Source organism: Schistosoma haematobium, chromosome 4 (genome assembly GCF_000699445.3).
Source record: "Schistosoma haematobium chromosome 4, whole genome shotgun sequence".
In the NCBI taxonomy this organism is placed as follows: Eukaryota; Metazoa; Platyhelminthes; class Trematoda; order Strigeidida; family Schistosomatidae; genus Schistosoma; species Schistosoma haematobium.
The window spans coordinates 17,891,342-17,911,978 of record NC_067199.1 but is presented as its reverse complement, the minus strand read 5'-3'; the positions used below and the strand labels follow the sequence as shown (position 1 = coordinate 17,911,978).

At 34.9% G+C, this 20,637-nt stretch overlaps 2 protein-coding genes across 5 annotated transcripts in view; one reads left to right on the top strand and one right to left on the bottom strand.

The window, feature by feature from the left end:
- MS3_00007554 (uncharacterized protein) overlaps positions 1 to 16,212 on the top strand; it is a 31,802-nt gene extending 15,590 nt beyond the window's left edge. The window contains exons 6-11 of one of the 2 annotated variants that reach the window (XM_051215852.1): positions 885 to 986; positions 6,632 to 6,775; positions 8,667 to 9,044; positions 11,774 to 12,302; positions 13,827 to 13,982; positions 15,893 to 16,212. In XM_051215852.1, the coding sequence (XP_051066392.1) occupies positions 885 to 986; positions 6,632 to 6,775; positions 8,667 to 9,044; positions 11,774 to 12,302; positions 13,827 to 13,982; positions 15,893 to 15,942 (1,359 nt within the window). In that variant the 3' untranslated portion in view covers positions 15,943 to 16,212. Of the gene's footprint in view, positions 1 to 172; positions 12,303 to 13,826; positions 14,043 to 15,892 lie in introns of those variants that run through there. The other variant, XM_051215851.1, reaches the window with a different exon arrangement.
- Positions 16,213 to 16,681: 469 nt separating this feature from the next.
- On the bottom strand, positions 16,682 to 20,169 carry PSMA4_1 (Proteasome subunit alpha type-4). 3 transcript variants are annotated; one of them, XM_051215849.1, is made up of 6 exons: positions 19,868 to 20,169; positions 19,774 to 19,819; positions 19,693 to 19,735; positions 19,411 to 19,651; positions 16,917 to 17,256; positions 16,682 to 16,846 (listed from the first exon to the last, which is right to left on the bottom strand). In XM_051215849.1, the coding sequence occupies exons 2-6, from the start codon at positions 19,774 to 19,776 to the stop codon at positions 16,730 to 16,732; spliced, it is 744 nt and encodes a 247-aa protein (XP_051066390.1). In that variant the 5' UTR covers positions 19,777 to 19,819; positions 19,868 to 20,169; the 3' UTR covers positions 16,682 to 16,729. The 3 variants fall into 3 exon arrangements, with proteins under 3 accessions (XP_051066390.1, XP_012793088.1, XP_051066391.1); XM_012937634.2 differs by lacking the exon at positions 19,868 to 20,169 and having other exon boundaries at positions 19,411 to 19,663; positions 19,693 to 19,811; XM_051215850.1 differs by lacking the exons at positions 19,411 to 19,651; positions 19,868 to 20,169 and having other exon boundaries at positions 19,693 to 19,802.
- Positions 20,170 to 20,637: the final 468 nt, after the last annotated feature.

Sequence of the window (20,637 nt, the reverse complement as noted above, 5' to 3'; positions counted from 1 at the left end):
CACTCTTTGTAGTCGATTAGTTTTGTATACAGGCATCAATAATAAATGCGAATATCTTGATTGAGTAAAAATTTATTGTCTAATTTGTTTTAGATTTTAATTTCATTAAACTATTGATTAGACATTTTACTGATCTAAGAGCTCTGATTTCATACGTTTTATTTCTTAATAGATGGTAGATGGACATGATATTAAAAGATCAATGTATGTTTAACGGAAACCAATGGATAATTGGACTTTGTTAACTAATTATATAACTTTTGAATTATGAGTTAAAACTTTATTGTCTCTACTTAGATTTTAGTATTATTCAATAGTATGCGTAGTTTAAAACTTCTATTGTGTTAATTTATTATTTAAACTTTCAAGTTATCAACAATAGTCATCGACCTTTGATTTCATCGACAAATCACTTATTAGTTTATGTTATTTACTTGGAAATGTCTCTCTTTTATTGATCATACTAATAACTCATAAATGTGATATTTTTCTTTGAAACTTAATCTGATCAGTTTATACTTTGAATATGCTATATAATTTTGTTGTTTGATAGAATCACTCGTTAATTATTTATATAATAGTTTCCTTAACAATGTTTGCTTTATTTTTAGACAATTACAAGTTCTGTACTCTTTTTTGCTTATGAATTCAAATGGTCTTTGAAGAATTATTATTCATTTTCCAATGGTTACACTAAATATCTATATAGAAGATTTCACTCATGACACTAATAAATCATTAGAACTTGACAGTTTCATAACAAAAAATATTTAAATATTTAAGTTGTTGCTATACTTCATTTATTTATTTGAAAAAAAAACCCAGAAAATATCTCAAGTGAATGTTTGGAGATAAATAATTTCATGTTTTCTTAATTGTTGTAGACTGTTTATGCATCTCCTAGCCATAGACAAATGAATATAAAAGGAAGTTATGAAGAAATAGTTTACCCAGATCTTTATTTTACGATTGATAATTATGAAGAGGTAAGATAGTTCGATTTGGTTTGTCAGTGCTTAGTCTTTTTCCTACTTTATTTACTCAATATCATCAATTTAAGGGAAACTATTATCATCTGATTTAATTAGTTCAGAACGTTTTTTATGCAGTTTTATTGTATTCAAGGTAGACTGAAAACTTTATAATTCAGATAAACACTACAAGCCTATCACAGTAAGATATTTGTTAATAGTTTGATCTGAAGCATTATTATGGTACGATGCAAGCTCTCTATTGTCATTTCACTAAGTTTTGAATTTGAACTTTTTTTATTTTTATCATGGCTTGTAAATTGGTACATCATCATCAAACTTTACTGTCCAACCTGCCTTCATAATCTTTAGTCCTCTTAGTGTCAGGGGTGATATAAACAGTTATTCTTTCTGCCTGTTATTTTTTCAATTATCACTTTTTATTCAGTTGATCTGTTATGTTTGCGGAGATTGTGGTTCACTTAAACCGGCGAACGGAACGACGGTCTGCAACACAACAACAGGACAAGCTAAACTATTCCAATGCGACCCGGTCCTGCTAACTAGAGGGAAAAGACCAGATTTAGTCGACGGAGAAGTATATCTCACAAGCAGCCAGAAGCACGAACGAACCAAGCGCACAACTCAAGAGTATATATACAGTATAAAAAGGTCCTTGGGAAGCGTCACAAAATAGCTCATTAAAAGGGGCAGCGAACCAAAGACATTTAGGGTCTTTCCAAGTGGTAAATGCAATCTAAAGGTAAAAATGGGCACTTTTAGCGCGAAGACGAGAAATTCAAATTTCCAAAACAAAATTACGATATTAAGACATTTACCAAACGATTTCTGGTGATCTAGGATCTCCAACATGACTTTTCTTAGTTTTCGTTTCAAATTCATTTGACAAGTAAATATATATTCTACAAAAACACTACCTTTTTATTGTTGTTCAGTTCTCAGAGCTGAGTGGTGTAATTATAGAGTTGTCATTGTCGTTTCGAACAAAATAATCAGGGTTTATCCCATATAGAAGTGAGCTCGTTGGTTATTCCACAGGGCTTGAGTCAATTTATTCTGGTAACCTGGTTTGCGATTGGTTGTCGTTGTAGGTTTTGCTGTTTGTGCTTGTACTTATATTCAAATCACTGACCTTTGATAGTGTCGCTAGTTGGCTTTTTTCGAGTATTTCTAAGGATTAGGTCTATTTTGATGTGTTTATTCATTCTTGATTCGTTGGAATGTCATGCCTCCAGAAATTCCGTTGCATTCTTGAAATTTCCCCTGTTCCAGAATTTTGACATTTCCTCAGTCGAATTTATAACTATAGTTTTATACATGCATTCATATCGGTGATAACATACCATATTTTCCCACTGATAATTCATGTTCGTGTGTGCGTAAGTGAAGAGGGCGTCGACTTTGTCTGGTCTAGTGTTTATCACTTTTTTAAATATCATTGTTTTCATATCACACTATTTGAACTTACAAAAAGGAACTGATTGTTGCATATTTCATTGGAGTAATCTGGCTTTAGAAAAACAACTCTAATTAAAAGGAAAACTCCGGATTCACCTTTTTTCGTCGCTGTACTGATCATAATACTGGCTTATGTTTCATAATAATAGTTATATCTTTGGTCGATTGAACTAGGAACAAAAATTATAACAAATTTCCAAGAATGAAATAAAAACAACCTTCGACTGTTTCACCAATCATGAGTAGACTTGTATTGACTGGTAGTTTGTTTCCGAACAACTAACTTTCGCCCTAGTAGTTTAGATACACTAACACTATATTCCATTGCTTCTTGTCCGAAAAAATACTGTACTGAATCTTGGAATATTCTGTTCTGGTGCGAAACCAATCGCCAACGAACTAAAATCCCAGTGTACTAGATAATTTTTAATCGAAACTCAACATATTTTTGATCAGTTTTTCACAAAAAATTTACAGTTCATAGTTTATGTTTGGTGTCAAAATTACAGGAAGTAGCTATACTACTTTTTATAATTGACTCATAGAAATAATTTGAGTATTTTATTCCAATATGAGAATCCTGAAACATAAAGTGCAGGATTGTCTAAACGATACCGTCTATTAAAGAAAACAAAATAAACACAGCAAATTTACAATAAGAATAAAACAGAAATGAAAAACTTAAACTAACCGAGGCGAAAAATACTGTCAAAAATAACAAACTTCAATGAAACATAGAGACTTGAGCGTAAACGGATAGCATAAAGTGATCGATTTGCTGATACAGACATAACACTTGTTATGATATATAGATTCAAAACTCTGGGCCAGATTCAAGAAAGGAAGAGCATGGAGACAGCAATTAACAACAGCTGAACAAGAACAGAGAAAGTCCGGGAACGATCTGAATACACTGAAGCGAACAAGCAAGTGAAGGACATTAGAGCTGACATGCAGAAATACGTGGAAGACGTATCAACGACAACGGATTAGGCTGCAAGAGAAGGAAATGCAAACACCTATATAATACAGTGAAGAAACTGGCAGAGGAATATAGTAAACCAGACAGATCAGTCAAGGACAAGAAAGCAGGCAAGCAAATCAATAAGATTCAACAACAGTGGAACAGATAAGTAGAATACTTTGAGGAACTCTTGAATAGGCCAGTTCCATTGAGTCCACACAGGCCTCCCTATAGCTATCACTTACCAACGATCGAAGAAGTCAGGATGGACATCAGATAAATCAAGAGCGGGAAAGCAGCAGGACCTGACAATATACCAGCTGCAGCTCTGAAGTCAGACATGAAAGTAACTGCAAGCATGCTTCACACTTTATACAGGAATACTTGGGAGGAAGAACAAGTGCCGATAGGCTGGAAAGAAGGATACCTCATCAAGATACCAAAGAAAGTAGACCTGAGCAAATGTGAGAACTACAGAGGCATCACACTACTGTCAGTACCAGGAAATGTTTCCAACAGAGTGTTGCTGAAGCAGATGGAAGACTCAGTAGACGCCCAACTTCGAGATCAACAGGACGGATTCCTTAGTGATCGGTCGTGCACAGACTAAATCGTGACACTGTGGATTATTGCTGAACAATCAGTTGAATGGAACTCAACACTATGCATCAACTTTCTCGACCTTGAGGAAGCATTTGACAGTGTGGATAGGAGTACTTTATTGAACCTTGTTGGACATTATGGAGTACCTGAGAAAGTCGTCAGCACCATCCTGAATTCATACGACGGACTAAACTCCAAAGTCATGCATGGAGGACAGCTGACAGACGCATTCTGAGAGAGGACCGGAGTTAGACAAGGTTACTTACTCTCTCCTTTGCTCTTTCTTCTGGTGGTTGACTGGATTATGAAGACCTCCACATCTGAAGGGAATCACAGAATAAAATGGACAGGTTGGATGCAACTAGACGATTTGAACTTCGCGGATTACCTGGCCTTTCTATCCCATACACACCAACAAATGTGAGTCAAGACAAACAGTGTAGAAGAAGTCTCGGCATCAGTAGGCCTCAACATACATATGGGAAATAGCAAGGTTCTCAAATAAAACACGGAGAGCATCAACCCAATCACTCTTGATGGAGAAGCTCTGGAAGATGTGGAACCTTTCACGTACCCGGGAAGCATCATCGATGAATAGGGAGGATCCGATGCAGACGTAAAGGCGAGGATTGGCAAAGCAAGGGCCGCATTCCTACAATTAAAGAACATATTGAATTCAAAACAGCTGTCTATCAACCAACATCAAATTCAGAATCTTCAATACGAACGTCAAGGCAGTTCTACTGTACGGAGCTAAAACTTGGAGAATTACCACAACCATCATCAAAAAGGTACAAGTATTTATAAACAATTGTCTACGTAAGATATTGATTGTCCGTTGGCTGGATACCATCAGCAACAGCCTACTATGTGGAAGAACAAACGAGCTTCTAGCTGAAGAGGAAATTACGAAAATTCGTTGGAAGCGGATGGGACATAAATTACGGAAATCATCAAACTATATCACAAGGTAAACACTAACTTGGAATCTTGGAGGGAAACGGAAAAGAGGAAGGCCAAATAATAGATTGTGCGGGGAATTAGAGACGGACATCACAAGGATGAATAGCAACTGGAAAGTTTTACCCAGGACAGAATTGGATGGAGAATGCTGGTGGTTGGCCTATGCTACTCCACGAGGGTATCAGGCATAAGTAAGAGTAAGTACCATATATATAAATCATAGGAATGGTTGGATAAGTTTCAATCTACTTATGATTAGTGAGCAGCACACCATGGTGCCAAAAAGAAAAGAGGCGAAAAATTGACTTGTAGAAATAATAGCGCTTGTATTAAGTTTCATATTGTGCTTTGGAGACCTGATTGACAATAGTCAAGTTATTTATTTGTCTTCCAGAATCCTAAATATTAAAGCAGTTAACTAATAATCATACAATATCGTTTTCATTTGCTTTATTAGCTATTTTTCCATTCAGTGGATAGAAAAATTTCCAATTCTGTAACAACTATACGATCTCCTTCTAAATAAAGTTATACATGTGTGTGACTAATATATGAGGTTCTAATTTCCGGAAAAGTAGGACTATTAAGTTATGTTAGTGTTCATTCGTAATTTATTTATTTTATTTATTTGAACACATAAATATGGGTACAAGGGGGCACCAGATATATATGCGCCACATTCATTCATTCGTAAAGTTTGAATAGTAACAAACGGACGGTTAAACTAGGCAAACAACTTTGTATTGTGTAGGATTATTGGTTTATGCAAGTGAATATCGCTTTACAATCTGAAAACAAACTGAAATGATGACACTTGAGACCTTGGGAAAGTAAAAATTTCAATTTTGGTTTTTACAAAAATTTCAATCAGAATCACTTGAAATAGGTTTTAAAAAATTCCCTTTCTGAAACTTAACTCTGGCCGTAAAACATTCTGCAAGTAACCATGAATTTTCTATTAAACCATCAGTATTAACATGAATTAGACCCAACAGTGTTTGTTCATTTTCCTAATTGTTGATGGCTTAAATAAAAAATAACTCGTAGGAGTGTATATCGAAATTATGAGTAGGCTAGTGAATAGTAAAGAGGAGTATAAAGAACATTTCAAGCAATGAAATCAATATTCCAAGTCTTCTTATTCGATGATTTCAAAAATTACTCGTGTAGAGTGTGAAAATCGCAGAAATTAACATATGTAATGTTTGAAGTTCGGTACGGTAACTGCTAATTGCGGAACCATTGAACTTGTCCTAACACAAACGGGTTGTATAACGGATCTGATAGAACGGCGACTCTCACACAACAACACTTCAACGTCAATATAAAATAACGAAGACGGGAATTTTAGGATAGCTGTATATTCTGAACAGAAGTGAAAAAGTGAAATGGAGCAACTCTGGAACTAGATAACCCAAGCTGTCCTTAGCGCATAATAATTCTTAGAAATATGTAGTATGATATCAATATTTCAATCTATAGCATTATACTTCTCTCAGAGCCTTCACTCGTTTCTCTTATATTTTTTATATGGCTTACATTGAACGACATATTTCTCATCGATACCGTCCTTTCATTTATTCATCTTTCAAATTAGTAAATAAAACACTGATAGTGATATTTTAATAAAACTTCAACTCACAATATTTAGGCATTTGGCGAATGTGTTCTGCGAGATAGCGAATGCATTAATGTTGAATTGACCGCTTATGATCGTTATGGACGTATACATGGTGTTTGCTTTCTTGGCACTGTTTCCTATGATACCATTAAACAATTTTATGACCGTTCATCCGTAAGTCAAACAGACTTTCATTGCATCTGTACATATTAATAGAAAAAGGTTTTTGTTTTTCGAATTCGTATGAGTCAAGTTACTCACCAATGAACGAAATTAGATCGTTGTACTATTTCGCTAAATACTCTAAGTTGTTGACCACTTGATGGCAGCTCAGTAACCTAAAGGTTTAGGGCTGTTGACGAGGCCTAAATGCACTGGGTTTGTGAATACATACTGTTGGAAAGTTCCAAACTAGAATTAGACGGTTGTCTAGTATTTCCTGGTTTTCAGTGGTTGTTTAATTAAGATTAGTTGATGATGTTGACTAGAGAATTCTTTTTTTCTTAACATGATTTGTATGGATGTGCTTAGTGGATTTCACATACACATATTTAATTACTTTATAAATTAAGTTAAACTAAAGTAATCCATTTACAAATTATCTTAAAAGCAAACATGGAGCTCTGAAAATCCATTGCCTTATTTTTTGTCACCATGAGTTACTTACGCCTGTTACTCCTAACGGAGCATAGGCCGCCGACCAGCATTCTCCAACCCACTCTGTCCTGGGCCTTCTTTTCTAATTCCATCCAATTCTTATCACCATGAGTTAGCATTCATAAAATTGTTTTAATTCATATTGTGAACCGATCACTAACAACACCCTTTGTAATATCGCATACGTTAGAGGTAATATTTAAAATATGTATATAAACTTTTATTCAGTTCATATTATTTCCTTCCCACTTCTGACGGAACTCATAAATGTTTTTATTAAAACAAATCAATTCTTAACACAGAAAAATGGAAAGATGACAATTTCTAGCTAGAAAGACATTATTAGATTATCACAGTATATTAAGATTGTAAATAATTGATGACAATGAATGTATCAGGGCTTCTTTTTTTAAAAATAGGCAAAACTATTTAACGTATTCATTTGTATAATGTTTTACATTAGTAAACAAAAATTTGATCCTTTACACTTTTAACTGGTTAAATATCCTTTGAAGTGTAGGATAAATGCTTTTGCCTCGAGTTGGCCTCACGACATGTGGTGAGTGTAGTTGTGTATGCGAGTTTATTTATGGCAAAAAAATCAGTAAGATGCTGATAATCGTTTTCAGCCTAATTGCATGGTATATGAGGACAAATATCTCTTATATTATTTATATTGTTGTAAATCCACTTTTTCTACTAATAGATACTGGCTGGTTATCCGTATATTGAGAGATACTAAACTATCGTATCATGACTGTTTTACCGAATATTATCATGGAAACCTGGAGAAATCGACTGGTTATAACTTTAATATACTTTGAACAACATTTTACGACATAATAGTGCAGTAAATGAATCTTTGCCAAATAAAAAAATTAAGTAATCATATATTGGCTGATAACCAACTAAAATAGAGATCAATTAATTAAAACAATTGTGTTCAATCCCGTTAGTGCAAACACTAATTGTTTAAGTAGACGAATGCAAGGTTAACTTTAATTAATAAATAATTGCTTGGACGTCTAGAAGAGAGTGGTTAGAATTTCCGAATTGGTTAACAACAGCTTGACAGATCAGGTATCAGCGTTCGAATGGAGAGACGATTAAAGTATTCCGACTTTCAATCTGTAAATCCCAGGCCTGACCGTATTCCCTTCGCAGTTAACTCATACTTGATAAATAAGTTACATCTTTCTTCATCCATTGGGATGAAAAATCGAGTACATAATAGAATACTGATTTTACTTGAAATTAATATTAGTTGATAAAAAGTCCTTACGTTCAATAAAGAATTGAACTCTCCACTTGTACACAGCTGTTGCTGATATAGTTTACCATTCATCAAATTCTGTCAACAAATCTCTCACGTATTACGTTCTCTGTTAATGTTATTTTGAACTGTTAGCAAGCTTGTTCGATTGGTAATCTTGTTAATCATCGTTCTGGTTATCGAAATAATCTAATGTCAAACAGTTATTATTCATCTTCGCCTCCTCCAAATATTGATTATACATCAACTCAATTTATGAGGGTACTTGGACCACAAGCCAAAGGATCAGCTGAAATAGCAATTAAACCTATGAAAAATATTACACAACAATCATTGGATTTATCTAAGACGGAAGAAATGAACCGTACAAATTTTATCACAAAATGTTGTCAACCTGTTTGTCCATCAGAATCGGAAATGGAGTATAAATCTTCAGATAAGTGGATATTAAACAACATAAGTTGGATAAATAAAACAGTGCGTTCTGAAGTAATTACTGAACAACCAGTTATAGTGAGGAATATATGTGTATATTGAGTGTTGTACTGTGAAAGATGTTGTTATGACTTTGTTGTGAAGTTGATTTACAAGAGTTATCTTTACACAACTTTTTTCTAAAACATAATTTTCCCTTTCTTCAGTATATCTTTCCTGATGATAAATTGAAGTGAACGTCACGTAATTTTTTTATCAATACCCAACTTCATCACGTTTAACATGGTTATAAAAGAGGTGGCGCTCACATTTATACCAGTAGAAAATTCTATGCATTCCAGCTAAGTATGTTTAAATCTATCTACCCATATATCGACAGTAATTATGTTGGTAGCTGGTAATGAGCACAGGAGTGCTTATATGGATTTGTAAAAGCAACTGACACTATAACACTATGGTTTTTCACTGGAAGTATTACTTTGTGTTTATGAAAATTGCACTATATTTGTACACGTAAAAGACCATACAAAGTAATACTTATGAAACATACTTTATTTTTCAAACTAGTAGACAATCTGTCTTCATACTGAAGAATTTATATAAAATTAAAGACTGACTAATTGTGTAACTACAGTTAATTCACATAAATTGCACCACATTATCGAGATTTAAATAGAAATATTTCTGAGTGAAAATTTTGTAGCCAAGCTTTATTCTCATTCGTCATTCATAGCATAACAAATAAATTACACTTTTTTTGGTATGTCTTTCTGTTTAATCAAACTACTTAGAAATTTCACCGTTTCTGAAAAAGAATGGCCTGAGTATTTGGGATTTTCGCATAGCCAATGATATCTTGGTTATCAGCAAAGACGATTGATACTGAACCTTTATTCTACTCTTTAAAAACCATGACAGAAATGTATATTTCGTTATCCCATTTATTGTTATATCTACTTAGCTGATATGATTTAAAATTTGCGGGAAAGTTAATTAGTCACTGTTTAATTGAAATGAACTGATAACGTTGGATGAAATTGATTTTGAATGGCGAACACTGATTCCTGTTAATTACATTTACTTAATTATAGCTCAGTAACTTAGTACGGAAAAGTTGAGAATCATCACATTGAATGCGATAACATGAGGTAGGACGCGAATATCTGATTTGACCAGTCCATCCACAGCTATACATGCTTGAAATAGTAATTCCTGATGAGTTATATTTCGAATTAATTCCTGTCTTACATATCATTGATTCAAACTAAATAACATTTCTTGTATCACTTCCTACTTAAAAGCCAAATATGTAATCAGTGCAATAACGATTGAATAGAGGAAAGATTTGTGGTCTTATTTTCACATTGTATTGTCATAATCTATAATGAATCATTTGGACTGGAGTATTGACGAGATTGTCAACTACAATTATGATACCATTTCTACTCAAAAGTAATAGTCTACAACTTTTACTATCCAAAATGCAAATTTCCAATATTTTATCTCAAGTAGTCTCCGTTTTATAGCATCGTTACGTAAGGCATGTTGAATTTACGTGGTCTGCACAATGTGACTAGCAGTTTGACTCGTCACTATTACTTACGGAAACCTGGTGTTTAATTTTTTTTATCCATAACATGAGTTAGTGAATAGAGATATAGTCATCATACATTTTTCTGGTAAATGTCTCACCTCTCTTAAAACCAGCAAGTTTAACGCCCTTAGGATTTAGTGACCTTTATGCGTCTGAATAATTTTAGTCTTCGTTGTTTAAAAGAACAACAGTGGCAAGATCTGAGCGTTGTTTTGTGAGCTCAGTTGTTAATGTTTTCTGAGTTGATGGTTTTAACCAGCAATAGCATGTAGTTTCATAAAGGTAGTCTTCCAAACACATGTTTCATTATTCAAAACACTAGCCAATATTAATTCACTTGCTATTGTTTACTTGAATCTTCCTATTGATGTTTAGGACTGCAATTGATCAGTCTCTTATTGGCATATGTGAATACTGTGCGCATTGCCTTAATTGACAAGCATTATAAGCAAAGATGGATAGTGACTAGCAGTGGAATCCAGGACGCGCGTCTCGTCCTATCTAGGACTCATCAGCTGGGTGTACCTGTATCTCAGAGTTGTAGGTACACTCAGCTGATGAGTCATAGATAGGACGAGACGCGCGTCCTGGATTTCACAGCTAGCCACTATCCATCTTTACTTATTAGTGAATATTGTTACTCATTCAATTACTCGTTACGTACATGAATATACATTGTCCAATTTTATCAAATAGTGCAACTAACTGTCAACTGGTATGTGTTATAATCTAAACAGTTAATAGAAGTGATAAGCTTTCATTCAGAAACATTTTTAATACTCCGAAGATATAACACTACGTAGTACAGACAGTAAAATATTCCACACAGGCACTTTTGCATATTAATACACTAAATTGTTGACAGAATCAGTCTGTAGTGTACTATAGGTTCGATGAATTCAACATATCTCATAGAAATCTATCCACTACTTAACAATCCAGTACTATTATGCATTAAAGTCAGTTTTAAAGCCCCAACTTTATCACAGTTATCTTGTCAGATTATTTGTTATGACGAGGAAATTGTTCACGTTCTTTCCACGACTATCAGGTAAAAGTATAGCTTGACCTAAATGTTTATTCAACCAAATTTTTCATAGGTTTTGGTACCACATTTGTCCAATCATAGATATCTTTTGATTTAAATTAATTACGTTGATACTGACTAGATTTCTTTTGTTTGATATTTTCTGTTTATCCCTTTCTAATTCAGGAGGTATGTAAATCAACCAATCTTGACCATTACGATTTTTTACCAGGGACCCATTTAGATAGAACCATTCCTAACAACCAAGAGTCTGAGCATCTTCAAAACATCCACATGGATGCTATACCAACATTGCACCCATCACCTTGGTCTGTTAAGTCTGCTGGAGCAAGTCTACACACAAGTCCTGTTCGACGATTCAAGGATAGTGTAGGGAGTAAATATGCGAGTCCGCGGACCAGTCAGCAAGAATTCTCACCTATATTCACCCGTAAATGTAAATTTAGATCTGTAAATACAATAAATTTGTATCAGGAATCGAAACCATCAAAGGTCTCAGAAATTCTTAATGCATTTACAGGTGTGATGACGAAACAGTCTTTAGGTAATGCTCATCGAACAAAAGATACTTCTATAAATTCTACGAATAAACCAAGTCATAAAAACTCTACTAATATTATAATGTCACTTCCAACTATGTATGACGATGATCACTATAACAATGACCAGTTTGGACATCTTGATTTATACAAAGGTAAAGATAGGATATAATTTTATTTCTGAATAAGATTATCTGATAGAAAAAATATTTGAGATGATAATTTTGATTAATTCGTTGAGATATTAGTACCTTTAATAGTTTGATTCTAAACTAAACATATCATTAGTGTAAATTGTTTGGTTTCACTAAAGATTAATTCATCATTTAAATAATTCAATTATATAAGACTGACTTTAAGTGGAAATTATTTATAGAATGCTGTGGATATAGCTATTATCTGGGGTTCGAACGCACAACGTTTGGTGCTTTGATCTAAGACACAGCACCAGAAGTATTCCAGCCGTGATTATTTTTGCGCAGTATCAAATTATAAACATCCACCGGTTTTGATAATTTTAAAGAATCTGGTGGTCGCATATTTTTTGGTCCAAATTTATCAGAAGAGGGGCTAAATTCTCAGTTCGTGCCATGTTTCTTTTTGATACTCACGGTATCGAGATGCGTTCTTTGGTAGAAAACTGATGCTGTTCCGAGTTTAGCATATAAGCCACACTTATTGAGTAAAAACCAAACTATAGCTTACTAGTCTAGGCATTTGGTTTGCAGTGACCGTTCAGTTCGGTCAAGGTAACCTAATACCAATCTTCAAATAAGGAATACATAGAAAAATTGATCTCAATGTGCAGTTACTAGATACGTTTATTAAGAACCGTGATTGTTAGAAATACAAAGAGTGATCTTAGAGGAGGAAGAATGTATTTATCGTGGGTCTATTTTCGTAGTAATGTTCAAAGTCTTAAAAACTCCGGTAACCATAAGTAACTTCTAGAGATGATGGGTTTTCCAACTAAAATGTGAAATTTCCATTCCTTTAAACTCCAAACTGATAATTCTACTGAATGAACGTTCGATTCGATTTTCTAGCTGCTTTTAATAAATGTATACGTAACTTAAACATAGGAGAAAAATGTCAAATGTGAAAAAAAGCCTTACTCCAAGTTTAGTTCATGTACAAAAAAAAGGAAGGCTTTTTTAGGATTACAAAAGACCTTGGACTTCTGGAACCATACTAAATTCAGTAACAGTATAGGTAACTATCCAATCAGAAACGTGACTCTTCACTTCCTACATGTTTCTGACAAGCTTCAACGCTGATTGGATAAATTGTCTCCCAGCGTTCTCTCGGTCCTTATGGACTTTCCCGATGAGTACTTTGGGACTCTTCAATACAACCTATCATCACTACACAGATAAACCACTACTTACGCCTGTTACTCCTCGTGGAGGGACATGGGCCGCCCACCAGCACTCTCCATCCAATCCTGACCAACTCTTCCCAGTTGTCATTCGTTCTTCTCATATCTGTTTCTATTTCCAGACGTAATGTGTTCTTTGGCCATGGCCCAATAATAAATACGTCCAGAACTGTAAATGTATAAGTTACTGGTCTTACTTTTTGTAATAATGAATACATGTATGTGATATTTACTTATTAGATTGTATATATTCATACGTTAAAAAGACACTGATGTTAACGCTACATTTTTTCACTTGTAGGTCATTTATATGAAAATCCCCTCATAATATCTGATTGGAACGATAGTTCGTTTGGACAAGCATGGTCTTGGTTCAAGGAAAGAAGACGAGTTACTTCAGTTAGCCTAATTGCTAGTCCAACATTTATCACACTCCCTTGTCAAAATATCCTTGTTGGTAATGCAATTGATAATTCTAGTCCCAAAATTTCACTTTTTTAAAAGTCACTTTCATCTTATTCAAATCACTTAAGCGGTCCTAAAAAACCAGAGTGCATGATATCAGCCAAGCTACAATTGTTCTCTACACTCTTATCATGTCAAGAAGTCTAGTTAGATATGAATACATTAGAAAACCAGTACACATTAATGTTAAAAATCATAAGATCATATTGTTATTTACATCGAAGTATAACGAGAGTATTGTATTCCTCAAGAATAATCAGCATTCGTAGCACCTATTTCTTGAGCTTTTCGGAATAAATTAGCAAGAATTAGTTCCTCGACCAGCCTCCTCCCTTCGTTTTTTGTAACAGCTGCTAGTTTCTTAATGTACGTGACTGACTATGGAAGAAAAACAATACATCCTTGAAAAACTATGAGTAGTCGTAAAGTAACATTTGCAGATCGGAAGCTGATGGTAAACCAATATTTGTTCTAGAAATGTTTAGCAGTCCCCATACCTTATTAGCATATACAGCAATAAGCCATTGTTGTGTTTATTTTCAGGTAGGAAATAAAATCCTAGAAGGTTAGAGGTAAAATTTAATGACTATGTTAAGTTTGAAAGGGAGCTAAATAAAGTTGTGAAATAAAGGACGTAGAGAAAACATACTGTCATCGACCCAAACCACAACTTTTTATAAGTTACTAAACATCTGGGTAAATTAGATTGGGCTATTTAGTAACTTTATATTTTCAACCAACTGGGTACTTAGCTTTTTGGAAGGGAATGAATAGCTTTACTGACTCGGTCTGTAGTCAGTGGGAACTTAAGTAAGGAACGTCCTGATTCTTGCTAGATTTTCATTACTGTTTAACCGGACAACAGAAAAAAGACAACCGAGTGGGATGTCACTCGAGGGTCCCCAACCTACTTTCGAACTCAATGGTATACCCACACTTCCTAAACCACAAGTCTCTAACGAATCTCCAGATCCGCGAAAGTATCGTGCTGGCTTTGTGATTACCCTGTATGGGGGTTTCTGATGCAGCATGCATCTCCACAGGACTTGTAGTCTTGGCTAGTAAACCCTGCCGCCCGGTTCGAGTTATAGACATTAAAGGCTCTGGTATGTAGTTTGAAGCGTCGTTCAAAGACATTAGTAATGACATTCTATGGGCTCGGATTGCTAGTATTGGTAGCTTTTGACACCAGAGATGGCTGTTAACGAAAAAAAGAAATAATAGGATTCGGTTATGAGCAGGATTAATTTGAATATTGTTACAGATGTGCAGGCGACTGACAATTTTTGGTTGTTTACATTGTGAAAAGATATTTGGTTTTGGAAGACCTGGGAACTGAACAAGGTTAGAAGTGAAGATCTTGTTACTCCAGGATTGTCAACTCGAGACTAGTCACATGAAGTTTTAGGGAGTAGTTCCTCATTTGTTTACTGTGTATTTTTCAGGCCTTGCAGCCATCACTGGGAGTCCATTAGATAGGTGATATGTGCTACTTTCAGCGTCATTCCTTTTAAACTGCTCTTATTTTGGGGAGGCAGTGTCACTAAGAGTTGTGGTTGTTTTCGTAGAACAACCCAATTTCGCTACCCTGTAGTAAGATCGCCCTTGAATCTTGTATTCACTGTCTTTTCATTCGGGGACCGGTTTGCTGAGGATAACAAGTGTTCTTAACAACAAAACTCGAGTGGGTCGTCAGTGTAAATACAATTACCACATCAAGATGTCTGCTGCGATCGGTGTGACAAATAAAATGCTGCTTAAAAGCTAGTGAGATTTGTTGTAAAAGCGACCTGTTAGTTGCCTTAAGCACTTACTTTCTCGTCCTTCATATTTCAACAGTCGTTTTTCTAGGAAGAAATTTAATATCTGTTTATGAATATTTCTTACCTATTTTAAATATAGAACTGCTTGAAGTCAGAAGAGAACCTATCCTCAACTTTACCAATCAGTAAGTTCCACAAAGTTGTCAGTTTATGTGAAAAGCTACTTATTCGCCGAAGGGTTCCGTTGTAATATTATCCATCGGTTAGAAAATTTCGCAAGTCCAAATCCAGTACAAACGTTAGAGCCATTTAATTTCGCCTAATTCCAAACTTTATGCCTATTATTTTATTAAAACCATTTCTAATTTAGACAGTTTTGTTGTTTTAAAACGTTACTTGTCTTTCTAATGTTGAATCACGTGTTTTTTATGCATGTTTATTACAATTTAATATGATTTATGAAGCTGTTCTTGATACGTTAACTTCTAGTGGAAGTAAAACCACCAGTTTATCCAGAATTATTCGACTTGAATGTTAAAAACTGATAACTTTTAATGATTAGTGTCCAAGAGTAGATTATCTAAAAATGAGGACTCTGTTAGAGCAACTATCCGATCCGAACACAGTCGGTTATGCCGATTTACCATATGAAACTCTGTATTTACCGATCCTAACTCGTGTTATTTATCAGGGGAGTAAATGCAATATTTCAACCACTTAAGGTTCTGTACATGTTTGTAAGTCACTCCAACATTATGAATAGCTCTTCTTCAAGGCTATTCCGATAAATAATAGTGATACGAAATAATTTCCAGACTGATAAAAATCGAGTATCAACATGTATCCATTTTATAATGTTTACGCTTTAGATGTGGTAAAATAATCCAACAAACTTGTTATCATCAAACAAATAATAAAGAATAACATATTGCTCTCAAAAAGTTTTATAAAGCGTAGAAATGACTGTACACAAGTATTACTTCTTCTGAGTTTCTTCTCCTTCAACTGTTTTTATCAGAGTATCGACCTCACTTTGATTGATAAGACGAACGTAGGTTTTGTCATTACGTCTTTGTAGAACTCCGATTTCAACCTTAAGTAAAAAAAACAATGTCACAATTCCAGATACAGGAAATAAGAATCTTTACTGAAAAAGGACTTACCTTTTCCGAAGTCAGTTTAGACATTGTCATTGTTTTATACAGGACTTTTACACACAACTTTGTGGCTTCTTCGACTGTTGCATCTGTATTGTAATCCTGTTCCAATATGGAGCCGGCTGCAGTTGAATTTGACCCAATACATGTAGCATTCCATCCCAGAAAATTCCCCGATGGATCCGTCTGGTATAGTTGGTAACCATAACGCTTATCCCATCCAATGAACAACATGGAAACACCAAAGGGTCTTCTACCACCATACATAGTATAACCATGTTGAAGATCGCATATGTGGCACACAAGTTGTTCTACTGGCATAGGCTCTTGATAAGACAAGAGATATCTACAATAAAGATACGAGAAGTTAAGGATGATATTCTTCCGTCAAACGGTGGCTACCGCAAGTAACTTTAACCTAGGATAATATTATTTACAGTCGCTTTAAGTGAAAGAATTTAGTCTTTACCTACTATTTGGGATGAGCGAACAGTCTTTAAGTATACTGTTTAATGTGTATCAATAATATAGGTAACTAGCTCACTACTAATTCAAGGTACACAATAATGGATTTAACTATTTAAACCTATAAGGTAAGACTTGAATAATAAGAATCAGCTTTAGCTTCCAATGAGATGGTGAAGATTTGTAGCTCAGGTGGATGATTTTGGTGGAGTTTTGTTCTCTGAGCTGGATGGTTTGGTCGTGGGGCTTTCATCGTTCTTCTGAACGACATCATCAGCACAAACTTCAGATAGAAGCTTCCAATGCTTTATCTGCGTAGATGAAAATAATCAGTCTACTTCCACAGAACAGTTGCACCGACTTGTACTATGTGAAGAAAGTACTCGAAGATGACATATGCAAGAGATTGCATTAGTTAATAGTACAGCAATAGACTTGACCCAACAGTAACAGACATGCAGTAACTTCAGCGTTAACCTTTTATATTGCTACCCTAGGCTTCATGGATTCGAAGTATTATAAGTTGGTTTTGCGTGATATAGTGGAAGATGGGGCTAGTGTTGGGAAGTCCACTCAGTCTTTGCTAGTAATTTAGTTAGGACTCTGATGTAGCCAAACCCATACTTATTTACCGTGTAGCTTTATGCTCTCTGTGAATATACACATGGTTAAATGTTATGAGAACTGCCACTTTGGAGTAGCTGGGATTACAAGTTGTGAACTTTTCAAATGTAGTAGTCTCCGTTATTTCCTATTCGCACACGTCAATCTGAGTAAAAATCCGTTTTTACTAAATATACAACATTCTGAGATTTTGTATATTTACGCGCAACGGAAATGAGTCATGCTGACTGAGAACAGCGCATTGACCGTGTACTCGATTTCTAAAGATAAAGTTATCGACGATTCCTAGTAGGTCACAACAAACGAATTGTAGTATGCAGAATTATGGAAAGCATATGTACGATTAACGTCGACTGACTTGAGTAAAAAAAGTAAGTGCTAAGTTCTTCCGTATATATTTGAGCTAACCTCAAAGATTCGCTAAGACATATTTAGGTGGGCTCGAACCCACTTCATGAGTTTGCCAGTTATAATTTTTAATTACAACTAAATATCTCCCACATAAGAAAATATAGGACTTTATTTTAACCACTAGGGCAGGTGGTGTGTTAGATCGTTTGGTTTATCCACATAACCAGCACTAGGATACAATAACTAAAATATCCCACAAAAGGTCATCAGCTCTCGAAACTATGATAGACAACCAAAAAGTGGAAAACGACCAAACTTAGGATTTACTGGGTCTATCGACCCTCAAAAGCCAATTAAGTGAGTGGTGACATAAAAAGCTCAGTTTAAAGAACTACAGTTAGTACTGTGTATATGATCCGCTAACAATTTCGGCACCTAAAGAACTTTCAAGTCATACTACAGTTTGAATCTTAGAGCGGACGTCTAGTTTATTTACTACGCCGATCCCAAGCCTTCGGAATTGAGCTACACATACTTAGGAGCTGATGCAGAGTGATTTTTCTATAGTTTGTTTGGTGTCAGAAGCAACCACCCCTCTTCTTATAGTCATTAAGAGACAGAACATGTGTATACGGTAACAAAATTATGTTGAACAGTAATTCATAAACCATAAAAAATTATAGATAGACATTTGTTTGTAAGTAGTCAGCAAACACAACTCATACACGAACAACAACCGAACTATACGGCACTCACATTGAAAGTAATATACATAGATCATGGGGAGAGTTATTCTGTATAGAAAAGTGTATATATCAGGAAGCCTTTAATAATGGCAAAGGAGCACTAGAATATATCTATAGCATGTATCTCACATCACTACTTAGCTACAGGGTGATTAAAATGAAAGCTGGACCAAATCAAGTGCTGTGTTACTTATGTTTTTTTTTACCGAAACATGGATATACAGAAAACGTGGTTATGATACCGCTCAAACTCTAGGCTTGTAAAAACCTCCAGTTAAGAATAGATATACATAAATACACGAAAGATTTTATACCGTTGAGCAATAAGTCGCATCTCATTTATGAGAACCGTAGCATCAGCCGTTATGCCAGCAACGGCGCAGGCTATGTCGTCATTGATCTTATAGATCTTCTCGGAAAAAACCGTTTCGTCCAAAAGGTTATTTATGAAGCGTTTTTCGGCGGCCAGGACTATTCCATCTTTTGCTACGACCCCTAAACATGTGCCTGCATGTCCCACCGCTTCCATTGCATACTCCACTTGGTACAAACGTCCTTAAACAGAACCTATATTGCCATTTAATGTGACAACTTACCTTCAGGAGAGAAAATCGTCGTCCTTGTGTCATACCTACGAGCCTTAAAATACGAGGAGTAAGGTTAAGAAAGCAACTGACCATCACTCAGGATATATTTTGTAATAAGCGGAGATTACAAAGTGTACTTAAACAAGATGACACAAGCGATGATAACCTAGGTAAAGTAACATACTCTTGTTGTTAGTGAAAAATAACCGTTCGGGATTGTATTTTGGGTTCGAAACGTATAACATTGTATGAAGGAGTGGCATAAGTAGTTATTGCACTATTATCTTTATTTTCACGACCTATATACTTGCCGTTCTTTTTTACTAACCTTCTCCTTCCAAACAATTTCGATGTCTCTCTGCGAACGTCCAGGAGTTAAGGTTAACTCCTACGTAATCACCCTAGATGTTTCGATTGCATAGCGATCGTCTAGTGACCTTACAACAGTCACCGAACTTTCTTGGTCATGCGGAAATGTCACACACCTGGATTCAAAAACTACAGTAACCATAAATAACTCAATGAATTCTCTGCATCAATGCTACCTTTCTTAGATTTAAGGTAGACTACTAGCTGAATGTTTCTAGTCAAACATTACTACCAGATCACAGAATGCCCAATCTCCCAAGTTTTGGGGAAATTTTGGGGAAAACCCTCAAAATCTGTGTTGCACAGTTTTCCAGACAAACATTTCATCACCACTGCATTTTTAATCCTTTGAAGATGAAGTCACAATTAATAAGTATTATTTTAAATATTATTATGAACTTTGGTCACGAATACACTAACGATCTTGAGGTTTTGTTTTAGAACGTCAAACAGTTACGAGGCAGTGCGTCATCGGCTTTTAACCACTTTTTCAAAATTCTCACTCCATGCAGATGGATTATTTGCACTGTCCAAAATTTCGATTAATTATTTTGTTCAATCTATCTGCAGTTAGTTGTTTCTCTT